Raw genomic sequence first — 13,040 nt, forward strand, 5'->3', positions numbered from 1 at the left:
ATTTTGCTTTTTGTTTGTTTTTGAAAATGTCCTCATGCCGGGTGCCGCCAGTCTGTTTGGCGCTCATCGGCACTGCAGTGCTCCCTGGTTGACCCCTGGGTATGTGCGAATGCAACTGACTGCCATGTGTTTCTCTGTCTGTGCTGGCCCAGGATATCTGCAATTAGGAGGCACACACAAGCTGAACAAAAATGTATTCTCCTTATAAGAAATTAAAAAAGGGGGCACAACGCCACCATAACAACTTCTCTCCAAATCCCCATATGGCTTCTTTTAATTTCTTGTGAAAAGCTGTGAAGTGTTGAGTGTGCTACAGTACAGTCATGTAATCCATCCATCCATTATCCAACCCGCTATATCCTAACTACAGGGTCACGGGGGTCTGCTGGAGCCAATCCCAGTCAACACAGGGCACAAGGCAGGAAGCAAACCCCGGACGGGGCGCCAGCCCACCACAGCAGTCATGTCATGTCACTTTCTAACCTGTTGAATCCACACCTGGTTTGGAATGGGGGGGGTCCACTGGAGCCCATCCCAGCTAGCATAGGGCGCAAGGCAGGAACAGACCCTGAACAGGACGCCAGTCCTTAGAAGGACAAACACACACGGGGGCTAATTTAGAGTTGTCAGGGATGTCTTTGGAGAGTTTGGGAACAGAAGCACCCGGAGGGGAAGCCCACGCAGACACGGGGAGGACCCGAGACCTGAACGCTGGTCTCCTTACAGCCAGCACTGCCACTGTGCCACCGTGCCACCCATTCACATTAGTGTTCATTTCAATTCCTTCACACTATTTACAAATAACAAGAAAATAGCACACTTTATAAGAGGTAAAGGGGCAGAAGGCCACAAAACAGCTTCGGTCTGAAACCTGTAAAATTATAAATCAAACTCATTTGATGCACAATCGTGCACTAAGATAAGGAAATGGTCCAGTTCGATTGAGCATCTGTGGGATGTGCTGGAAAGATTAGAGTCCGATCAATGAAAGCCCCACCTCGCAGCTTACAGGATTTAAAGGACCTGCTGCTGATATGTCTGGTGCCAAATACAACAGGACACCATCTTGTGGAGTCCATGTCTTCACGGGTCAGAGCTCTTTTGGCACCTACACGACATTAGGTAGGCAGTTTTAATGCCGTGGCTGAACAGATGGTGGATCACAAACATTTTTAGTAATGCGATGCATTGCATTTGTCATTCCAACAGGTGGCACGTCACAAACTTTACCACTGCTTTTACGAATCCCATGCTCAATGGCATACACCAGAGACATATGAATTGTTTGGTGCACTGCAAAAGTTAACCCCAAGGTCTGTGTTAATCACTTGTTTTTCATACAGAAGATGGGTTTTTGTATGGCAGTCTGTCCCTGGCACGAAAGGTGGCAGCACTCCTCTGGCTGGCTTCTCACTCAGGCACCCGCAAGGATGCTTGAGATCTGGAGTTTGAAGGGGAAACCATGTTGGGGTGGCCCTTATAGAAAAGAACCTCAAGACTACAGTGTGACGTCCCTGTGACCCTGTAGTGCTGGGTTCAAGATAAAGGGGAGTCGTCTCAATGCACTGTAGAGCCAGAGTTGGCGAGTGAGAGGACACTCGTGGAGGATGAGGGGAAGGAGATGGGTGGCATTGGTGGGCTATTTGAACAGCGTTTACTGTATTAAAGCCTGGAAGGCACTCTTGTTAACAAATCACCGTTTAGCTGAACTTGGAAACTCTCTGTGCTCAAGTTGTGTCGGGGCTCAATGGTGTCCTCTGGTGGTCACAATATATATATGAACTAGCAAAATACCAGCGCTTCGCAGCGGAGAAGTAGTGTGTTAAAGAAGTTGTGAAAAAATAATTGTCGTAGGCTTATTTTACTATTGAGAGTGAACTCAGATGATTGTAAAGAGTTTCATTTAGGATTGTAAATGTCGTGTATGAGAAATGCCCATTTTTAGGGTGTAAGGATCTCTTTGTAAACGACATTTGCAGTTGTGCCCTCGGGCCAAGTTGTCTGCTGAGCTCACTCGTGAGCTCTGATAGAGAATTTGATGGTGCGATGAACCCCTGGAGGCTTGGGTGTCACTGAAAAGTGCAATCTCTGAGTTTCTAGGTAACAATAAAAGGTACAAATTATTATAAAGAAACTGTAAAAAAAATGCATTGCTTAAGTTTTGGAAATTGGGTTGCAAGAGGTGTCTAAGAATTCACTTTTTAGGTTCACATTTAATGACCCCTTTTATTGGTGAACTACAAAGACTACAACATGCAAGCTTTTGAGGCAACACAGGCCCTGACTTCAGACAATATGTTCTTGATGAAAATCAATACGATCAATCTATCCATTATCCATTATCCAACCTGCTATATCCTAACTACAGGGTCACGGGGGTCGGCTGCAGCCAATCACAGGGCGCAAGGCAGGAAACAAACCCCGGGCAGGGCGCCAAGTTTATGTAAATGTAAACGTTTTTGCCCCCTTCCTCTTATCCTGTGGTCTCAGATCTTAAGAGACACAATGCAGTGTTAGCACACAATCTCGTTTTTAAGTCACGATTCTCTTTATTCAAGGAGCCCCTGTCACCCTTGTGTAAAAGTCGTTGAGTTTCACTTCTTGACTGAAGCACATTTAGTAACAACACTCACAGCTAAACTCTTGGTGTCGTCTTATGTCGCTTGCTCACATCGGCCAGCGCAGAGCTGCTTTAGCTCAGGCACGTCGACACGTTTGTGCACATCTCGGCATCTCCTCCTGGGCTCAAATCAAGGCTCTGACGAGGCCTCACCAAAACCTCAACGCTCGCTTTTGTGTTTCGAATTCTTTGTCCTGCCGGATAGTAAGGTGACGCATCCATTTCGGGTCACAAACAGATGAGCAGATGTCCTCCCAGTTAAGAACATTCTGGAAAATTGCACAAGTGGCGGGTTCTTTCATAATGACGTGAGGATGCCATCACACCCAACCCCAAAAGTCAAACAAAAAAGTTACAATAATGAAGATTAAAATCCAAAAGTTCGAATCGGGAACACCACAAAGAGCCAGTGTGAGGCTTATTAGGACTTCGACAGTGGAGGTCCAGCCCTGCCCAGAAGGTGCTACATGAATTCATCATGAACTTAATGCACAAAAATACCAATTTTCATTCCCACCATTTTTGTTTTTTTCAGTTTTAATTTTGTTTTTCACTTCACACTTAGTTTTGTTTATTAAAGCTGCTTGTTTTAGTCGGCGTTGAACCTGTTTGATGGGGACTCACATTTCCAGAGGCACGTCATACCGTCTGACTGAGCCGTCTCCTGCGTGGCCGTCTGCTACCTCCTTCCCTCCAGACGTTCATCATATGGTTTGATAGCGAACTGCTTCTGGACTCTTGACCTTCATCAGGCACCCGGGGTTGTGCATTAGGTCTACGACATACGGCACTAAGAGTACCTTGGGGTGCTCCTCCGTCAACGTCACCACATTCCAGCTGCGATTGTATTCTCCTCTGACTAAGCTACAGTTGATGCCAACTCGGTCAGCCAGCGCCTTCAAACGAGAGAAGAACACTCGACGGTTACATTCACACGTCTGATCCTGGGGGCGAATGCAGCAAGTTCAGCCTCAGGGCAGGCAGGGGTCCCAAACTCCTGTCCTGGAGGGCCACAGTGGCCGCAGGTCTCCATGCTAACCCTTGTCTTAATGAGTGACCTGTCTTTGCTGCTAATTCATTTTAATTGTCTTGCTCTTGAAGACTCCGCCCCTTTAATTGTTTCCTTTTCCTTAATTAGCAGCCAAACAATAACGAGATACAAAATGAGCCAAAAACAACTGGTGTCCAGCATGTAATATCTGAAAATGAAAAGGGGCTCAGGTCCCCAGAGCTCTTAGAAAAGAGAAAATCAACAATTTCAGTAATGTCTGCTGTCACGTAACGAGAGCAGCAACCTGCCATGGAATTAAAGAACGGGTTTAACGTATAATCTCACTGGTAACCAGTGTAACATCTCAATATCTGGTCAGATTTTTTTTAGTTCTTGTAATGATTCTTGCAACAGCATTTTGAATGAAATGAAAGCTTCATAAAGAACGACATTGCTGGTTCCCCAACTCCGGTCCTGGAGGGCCGCAGTGGCTGCAGGTTTCCATGCTAACCCTTTTCTTAATGAGTGACCTGTTTTTGCTGCAAATTCATTTTAATTGACTTGCTCTTGAATGTTTCTTCACCAACAGATGAAAAAAGATTCACGGATCTCGACTTTGCTGACGATGCTGTGATCTTCGCGGAGTCAATGGAGGCTCTGATCGGAGTCTGAGTGTCTGGGCTTGCGAGTGTCCTGATAAAAACCAAGAGCCAGGCCTTTAATGACCTCTTGGGCACGGCCATCAGCAGAGTGTCTGTCTGCTGTGAGAGTGTCGACCTCGTCATCGAGAGGCTTACTTACCTTGGCAGTGGCATTCATGTGACTCTGGTGACTCTTCCTACGAAGTCAGTAGATGGATTGGGAGAGCATGGGGGGGTCATGAGGTCACTGGAAAGGGGTGTGTGGTGCTCCCGATATCTATACAAAAGGACGAAGGTCCAAGTCGTTAGAGTCCTTGTGCTTCTTGTCTTGCTGTATGGCTGTGAGACATGGACGCTATCCAGTGACCTGAGATGAAGACTGGACTCCTTCAGTACTGTGTCTCTTTGGAGAATCCTTGGGTACCGTTGGTTTGATTTTGTGTTGCTCATGGAGTCCCGAATGAGGCACATGACCTGCATTGTGAGGGAGCGTCAGTTACGGCACTACGGCCATGTGGCGCCATTACCCGAGGGTGATCCGGCTCATAAGATCCTCATTGTTGGGGACCCGAGTGGCTGGGCCAGGCCAAGGGGTCGCCCACGTAACACCTGGCTGCGGCAGATGGAGGGTCATTTTCAGAGGGTGGGACTGGACTGCGAGTTGTTTCATCATGTAGTGGGTGTGGCAACATGCTGTACCAGTGCAGGCTCCCCAACTTGACTTGACTTGCTCTTGAAGACTCCGCCCCTTTAACTGTTTCTTTTTCCTTAATTAGAAGCCAAACAATAACGACATACAAAGTGAGCCAAAACAACTGGTGTCCATCACAGAATATCTGACAGTAAAGAAAGATGAAGGAATGTTGATCTGCTCAGGTCCCCAAGTCTCTTAGAAAAGAGAAAATCCACAATTTCGGACATGTCTGCCATTGCACAATGAGAGCAGCAACAAGCCATGGAATTAAAGAACGGGTTTAATTAACCACAAGACTCAGCACATCATTAAGCAATTGGTTGGAGTTTGAGGCCTTGACTTAGGTGGTCTTCTGTTGGCTGACTCACGTCACATTTCCTTTCTTTTTAAGGAAAAACACGAAGCGATTCAGAGGAATGATCAGAAGAAAACAATCTTGAGGAACAAGTCAATTAAAACGAAAGGAAAGGGAGTTAATTAGCACTGAAAATGGGTCACTAATTAAAAATAAGGTTAGAATGAAAACCTGGCTGGCGCCCTGCCCGGGGTTTGTTTCCTGCCTTGCGCCCTGTGTTGGCTGGGATTGGCTCCAGCAGACCCCCGTGACCCTGTATTTAGGATCTAGCGGGTTGGATAATGGATGGATGGATGAAAACCTGCAGCCACTGGGGCCCTCCAGGACCGGAGTTTGAGACCCCTGGTCTAAGGCCAGGTTTATACTTCACGTGACGCAACACATGCTCCAGCGGACGCTCCTGCTACGCAAGCGTTTTACTGTTTATACCTGCACAGGTGGCGCGAGACTTTACGGTGAAATCTAGAAGCTGTGAATTGCCTGGAACAGCCATTAAATTCCGATGACACCTTACCGACATATCTCTGAAAAGGATGTTTAATGATTAAGTCCATCAATCCAGGGATGTGCCCATTCATTCCAGTCGGCATTCGGCATGAGGCAGAAACAATCCCTAGACGGGGCATCAGCTCATCGCAAGGTGAATACAAGCACACACATACACTGGCATCATGGAAGGAAGGAAGTTTGGAAGGAAACTGGATCACACTGAGGAAATCCAGCAGGAAAACATGAGAACTCCAGGCAGGGAACAGCAGCGACGTGACTCCCTGTGAGACAGCAGTGCTACCGCTCTGCCACCGTGTCACCCCATGTGTGTCATTATTTAAATGAAATTAACGACTCGTCTGTAAAATGTAGCATCCATACTTTAATGCATTTCGAGTATAAATCTAAGGATTCTGAATGTACAGAGAGTTGGAATATCAGACATTTAATGTGTTCTGTGTGGCGATCTATGGCTGTTTGCCGCTACTGTCAGATCCGGAGGAAGACGGCACGAAAGATGGTATGTGAGGCTTTTTAAACGTATCGTGTCATTACGATCGGGAATATGCGACACTTGAATATAAAAGCACCACGAATGTATCTGTATGTCGGCATTTTGCTTCACCACATTGAGCCAGTCATCAAACATCGAAGTGCGCACATCAATCCCGTAGGATCCTCAAAGTGGCTTTCTGTCACATGTCGATAGTAAACAAAGGCTCTGACGTCACATTCCGACTTTTATCACACTGTGTCCCCCGACTTTTTGCTGGTACTGCAACTCGAGCACGCGCCGCGTTAATTTCTGAGGACCTGCTCAGAGGACGCGTCAAATGAACGCTGGGCAGCCATGATGCGTGTGCGTACCCGTTCTGAGCGTGAAGTATAAACGAGCCCTTAGATTTTGCAGAGCCCACTCCTCTGAGTGACCAAAATGAAAGACGACTAGGGTGTGGCTGACTTGGAGCCTCTAATCTCACTTGAGATGGGGTGTAATCAGTTTAAGGAAGGCCTGATGCAGCCACCTCAGTCCTCGTCTAATAGAGGATCCTACAAGACAGGGAGACGTGGCTGGGCGTTCTCAAGTGACACCCTTCGGTCCAGACACCCCCGTCTGCTCAGCTGCAAGCCCAATGCCCTCTTTGTCCTTTTTGGGTGCAGATGAAGCACAATTTGACTGCCCTTTTTAAAGACAGAAGATGTGAGGGCATCACAGGTTACCTTGAAAAGGAGCGCCCGGTGACAGAAGAAGCCTTTCTTAATTTTGCCAATGGGGATGACATTGGACTTCAGCTCATACTTGAGTTCACTCAGGTGGAGTTCCCAGTAGAAATTGTGCAGCTTCCGTCTTTCTACGCCGCCACCCATGGTTTCTGCAACAAATCTGATCATCATCATCATCCAAGAGTCAGAGAGTGGTGAGCACAGACGAGCGCCCCCAGCCCAGCCCAGCCCAGCCCAGCTCTCAGAGACCCCCACACTCACATGGCCAGCTCCACCACTCGGTCCCGGGTGTTCTCCAGAGGCGAAATGAGTTTGGTCACTTCGTTCACCAAGCTGTAGAAGTCAGCGTCAAAAGGAGGGAGCCATGTCTTCCTGTCGTCATCTTCATCCTCATCCTCCTTGCCCTTACCCTTTGTTTTACTAAAAATATTGTTAGCATCCTTAATAATAATAATACAAGCAGACACCTTTCATTTATATTGCACACCAAATGTCACGCTCCTCTCACAAAGGAGAAATCGATTATTAATTGAAGAAAATCGGAAAACACAACCATAAAACTATTAAAACATATGGAACAGGAAGAGTGGTGGCTGCGGGCCCTGACATCTTTAAGAAACTTTCTAACGCTTGCTGACTTTTAAGGTAGATGATGCGTGTTCTCTGTCACTTCTTCACAGTCACGGCATACGCCACCTGAAATTGTGGGACCCTCTTTACACGTGTGACTTTATAAAACAATTCAATTTGCCACCAGTGGACTCCAATCAAGTTCTAGAAACATCTCAAGAAGAATTCAAGTAAGAAGGAGCCGGCGAACGACAAATTTCAGTCTTTGATTTTGAATGAATTCATAAACCTTTCTAAAGCATGTTTTCACTTTATCGTTATGGGTTATTACAGCTGTACTTGAAAGTTTGTGAACCCTTCAGAATTTTCTATATTTCTGCATAAATACGACCTAAAACATCATCAGATTTTCACTCAAGTCCTAAAAGTAGATAACGAGAAACCAGTTAAACAAATGAGACAAAAATATTATACTTGGTCATTTATTTATTGAGGAAAATGATCGAATATTACATATTTGTGAGTGGCAAAAGTATGTGAACCTCACGGATGATCAGTTAGTTTGAAGGTGAAATTTGACTTAATGGGATGCCAATCAGCTGTGAGTGGGCACCCTGTGTCATTTAAAGGACAGGATCTATCAAAGTCTGCTCTTCACAACACATGTCTGTGGAAGTGTATCATGGCACGAACAAAGGAGATTTCTGAGGACCTCACAAAAAGAGTTGTTGATGCTCATCAGGCTGGAAAAGGTTACAAAACCATCTCTAAAGAGTTTGGACTCCACCAATCCACAGTCAGACAGATTGTGTACAAATGGAGGAAATTCAAGACCATTGTTACCCTCCCCAGGAGTGGTCGACCAACAAAGATCACTCCAAGAGCAAGGGCGTGTAATAGTCGAGGTCACAAAGGACCCCAACTGAAGGCCTCTCTCACATTGGCTAATGTTCATGTTCATGAGTCCACCATCAGGAGAACACTGAACAACAATGGTGTGCATGGCAGGGTTACAAGGAGAAAGCCACTGCTCTCCAAAAAACATTGCTGCTCGTCTGCAGTTTGCTAAAGATCACGTGGACAAACCAGAAGGCTATTGGAAGAATGTTCTGTGGACGGATGAGACCAAAATAGAACTTTTTGGTTTAAATGAAAAGCGTTATGTTTGGAGAAAGGAAAACACTGCATTCCAGCATAAGAACCTCATCCCATCTGTGAAACATGGTGGTGGTAGTATCATGGTTTGGGCCTGTTTTGCTGCATCTGGGCCAGGACGGCTTGCCTTCATTGATGGAACAATGAATTCTGAATTATATCAGAGAATTCTAAAGGAAAATGTCAGGACATCTGTCCATGAACTGAATCTCAAGAGAAGGTGGGTCATGCAGCAAGACAACGACCCTAAGCACACAAGTCGTTCTACCAAAGAATGGTTAAAGAAGAATAAAGTGAATGTTCTGGAATGGCCAAGTCAAAGTCCTGACCTTAATCCAATCGAAATGTTGTGGAAGGACCTGAAGTGAGCAGTTCATGTGAGGAAACCCACCAACATCCCAGAGTTGAAGCTGTTCTGTACGGAGGAATGGGAGAAAATTCCTCCAAGCCGGTGTGCAGGAATGATCAGAAGTTACGGAAACGTTTAGTTACAGTTATTGGGGGTCACAGCAGATACTGAAAGCAAAGGTTCACATACTTTGGCCACTCACTAATATGTAATATTCGATAATTTTACTAAATAAATGACCAAGTATAATATTTTTGTCTCATTTGTTTAATTGGTTTCTCTTTATCTACTTTTAGGACTTGAGTGAAAATCTGATGATGTTTTAGGTCATATTTATGCAGAAATATAGAAAAGTCTAAAGGATTCACAAACTTTCAAGCACAACTGTAAGTGTAGATGGACGGGCAATAAAATGAAATCTGTGACATAATAAGGGGGTGTTCAAGTACCTATTGAAGGTTTCAAGGGATTTAATGTCGGTGACCTCTGATTTTGTCCAGTGAATACAGTTATGATATCAGGCAGCCCTCATGATTACTAATATTTGTCAACACACCGTATCATCTGTCATGCACCTCAGAGTGTTATATATGAGCTGAAGAACTGTATTGTACATTTTATGCCATGAGGACATTAGAGGGTCGGCTCGGGTGAGGCAGTTGGGAGACAAAGTCAAGAGAGGCGAGATGTGCAAAGGAGAGATGCTGGGTCTAATGAGAGAAGGGTGCTAAGGATAGAGCTGCTAGGTAAGAGGAGAAGATGAAGGCCTGAGAGAAGGTTTATGGATGTGGTGAGAGAGGACATGCAGGTGACGGGTGTGACAGAGCAAGAGGACGAGGACAGGAAGATAAGGAACAAGATGATCCGCTGTGGTGACCCCTAACAGGACCAGCCAACAAAAGAAGAAGAACATTCTTGTAGTTGAAATTGGTGTCCCTACTCTCCACGGGGAGTTAGAATATGAAGACAGAATTACAAACATTAATCTGAGTGTGTCTCTGCTGCAGCAAAATGTTCTTGATGAGCTCATTTTAAAGTCACCATCTCAATCCACTGCACTAACTCCTTTCATCATTTGAAACACTTCAGTCAGGTCTCCTCTTCATCTCCTGTAAAGGCTCAGCTCTTTTAATCTTCCTTCATAACTCATCCCCTGTAGCCCCCCATAATCAGCCTAGTCGCTCTTCTCTGGACCTTCTCTTGTGCTGTTATGTCCTTTTTGTAGCCTGGAGACCAAAACTGCACACAGGACTCCAGATGAGGCCTCACCAGTGTGTTATAAAGCCTGAGCAGAACCTCCTGTGACTTGTACTCCACACATCAAGGCGCTATATAACCTGACAGTCTGTGAGCCTTCTTAATGGCTTCTGAACACTGAGTGACAGTCGATAGCTTAGAGTCCACTATGACTCCTAAATCCTCCTCATAAGGTGGACTCTCGATTTTTGATTTTCAGACCTCCCTTTGTGTATTCAGACCTCACGTGTTTACTTCCTGTGCGTAATGACTTACTGATTCAGGCCAGAGATAGTAAACTGGAGACGGTTGGATTTTTTTACTGTTTTCAATGGAGGACGAATAGGCAGGTGGTTAGCAGAAAACGTATTGACAGCCAGAAGTGAAAATGGGCTCCTGTTCCTGAAAACAAATCTCAGTGGTGTAAACTGTTAATAGGAGCTGAGGGCCAATGGGATTAATGGAAGATGATTTGATGTCGGGCAGCACGGTGGCGCAGTGGGTAGCGCTGCTGTCTCGCAGTTAGGAGACCCGTCTGTGTTCGCTTCTCGGGTCCTCCCTGCGTGGAGTTTGCATGTTCTCCCTGTGTCTGCGTGGGTTTCCTCCCACAGTCCAAAGACATGCAGGTTAGGTGGATTGGCGATCCCTAGTGTGTGCTTGGTGTGTGGGAGTGTGTGTCTTGCAGTGGTTTTGGCACCGTGCCTGGGTTTGGTTCCTGCCTTGTGCCCTGTGTTGGCTGGGATTGGCTCCAGCAGACCCCCATGACCCTGTGTTCGGATTCAGCGGGTTGGAAAAAAAATGGAAATGATTTGATGTCTGCAAGTGTTCTTATCTGATTGGTCAGACTGCTGTGAAGGTGTAAAGCAGGGCAGCTCAGTCACTTACTGAAGCTTTTCCTTTAGGCTGCTCTTCATCCCGACTTCTGTAAGGATGGACACTCTCAGTCGTAAAAGACCCCACTGAAACATCGTAAGACATTGGGACTGTCTAACAGGCTCACACGCTGCAGTTGTATTTGTTCTTTCCTTTACACCATCGTTTCCTTGTGTTGCCGTCTCTGCTGCGATTACTGGAGTGAAATGATCTTTTCTCGTGTAGGACTGCAGTGCTTAAAGAACCCAATCACAAGGCACATGTGCCTCCTGCCGGACGCACCCTATAAACCTACAACAGAAGGCGGGGATCTTGGGGACGCCCACATTTCAAGACAAGGTATGTAACTTGTTCAGGTAAATAGTTTTCTTTTATTAACGGTGGCGCTGCTGCTGAATGGCACACGTTACAAGGTGATTAGCAGAAAGACTCCATGCACATGACACCAGGGACAAATAAAAGAGATCTGTCTGTAATTAATGATAGTGACAGAGTGTTCTGCCAAGAGATAGAACATAGCAGGCCACAAGGGCAGAGTAATGGAGGAGAAACATGAATCATGAACCTGACAATCAGGACATCAACATCCCAAAATGTGGTCTGTGCACGATTAATATCTAGAAGCCTTAACCAAAGACCCTTGAAATTGTAATTAGAGTTAATCAAACTTAGAACGATGAATGTAGCGCATCGCCAGCTTATAAATCGTCAACCTGATTATCGATGCGATTTCCAGGGTCTGCAGCCTGACGCCCCACACTTACATCCCTACACAAAATGGCGGCACCCATAACAAAACAAAATGCCGTTGTAGCCCATGCAAAAGAAATACAGGCAGTCCCCAGGTTACGGACATCTGACCTACGACTTACGAACGGGGTGTAGCTGTGACGCATGCGCCTCAGTAACTGCCGCTCTGTCATCTTCGGCCTGGGAACGCTGCAAGCGGTGGCTGGACGGAGGCTGGAGGGGGGTGATTTTGCTGCCCACGCACTGTAGTGTCCCTCAGGTGGCTCCTGGCGGCAAGCGGTTTCACTGCTCGCCCACCACACACAGCTGCCCCGTTCGTTCTTAGTGGGTGTCTGGTAATGCTGCAAGCGCCGACCCGGTTGTGACTGAACGGAGGCCATTGAGGGTGAACAGGGCGGCGGGGGGTAGCATTGTAGTGTGCATTGGATGGCTGCCTATTGAATGGGGTGATTCACTACCCGCCTTTGGCCACACCGTGTTTGTTCGCTGCAGGCAGCATACTGTAGTGGAGGTGACTGTGAGGAGGGCTGGTGATAAACCGTCCCTCGATGCCCCAAGTCATTCTCAATAGCAAGCCCGCTTATACTGTTACGCACACAGCAGGAAGTTGTCTCTCGTCAGTACATCAGACGTGTTGACGACGGGTGCCTTCCTGCTGTGATAACATGGACAGTGCTGTGCAGAAGAACTCATCTTAACCTTTTGTCTTCACCCTTCAACAATGTCTCTGAAATACAAATCTGATGCAAGTGCTGCTGATACAGGAAAGAAGAGAAAAGCCATCACCATTGAAAATAAAGTAGAAATAATAAAAAGATCAGAGAGACGTGAAACTCCATCACTCACTGACAGAGCACTTGGTTACAGTCGGTCAACAATAGCATTTATTAAAATAATGGACCTGTTCCGACTTACATACAAATTCAACTTACGTACAAACCTACAGTCTCTGTCTCGTACGTAACCCGAGGACTGCCTGTACCTTAAGTTCTCCCTTGATTTTACTGTATAATTTCTGGTATTTTATAATGTCGGTCATATAAGTCGAATGCGGAAACCGGACACTATTGGTCCGAGAGATTACGATATGCTA

The 13,040-nt window shown here is 46.1% G+C and overlaps 1 protein-coding gene across 1 annotated transcript in view; it reads right to left on the reverse strand.

The window, feature by feature from the left end:
* Positions 1-6,637: 6,637 nt before the first annotated feature.
* The window catches only part of LOC120530063 (armadillo repeat-containing protein 3-like), a 30,797-nt gene continuing 24,394 nt past the window's right edge, over positions 6,638-13,040 (reverse strand). Inside the window, exons 13-15 of the mRNA XM_039754210.1 lie at positions 11,210-11,246; positions 7,276-7,454; positions 6,638-7,174 (exon numbers count right to left, since the gene is read on the reverse strand). Coding sequence (XP_039610144.1) covers positions 6,841-7,174; positions 7,276-7,454; positions 11,210-11,246 — 550 coding nt within the window. The 3' untranslated portion in view covers positions 6,638-6,840. The remainder of the gene's footprint in view (positions 7,175-7,275; positions 7,455-11,209; positions 11,247-13,040) is intronic.

Source organism: Polypterus senegalus, chromosome 5 (genome assembly GCF_016835505.1).
Source record: "Polypterus senegalus isolate Bchr_013 chromosome 5, ASM1683550v1, whole genome shotgun sequence".
NCBI classification, from domain to species: Eukaryota; Metazoa; Chordata; class Cladistia; order Polypteriformes; family Polypteridae; genus Polypterus; species Polypterus senegalus.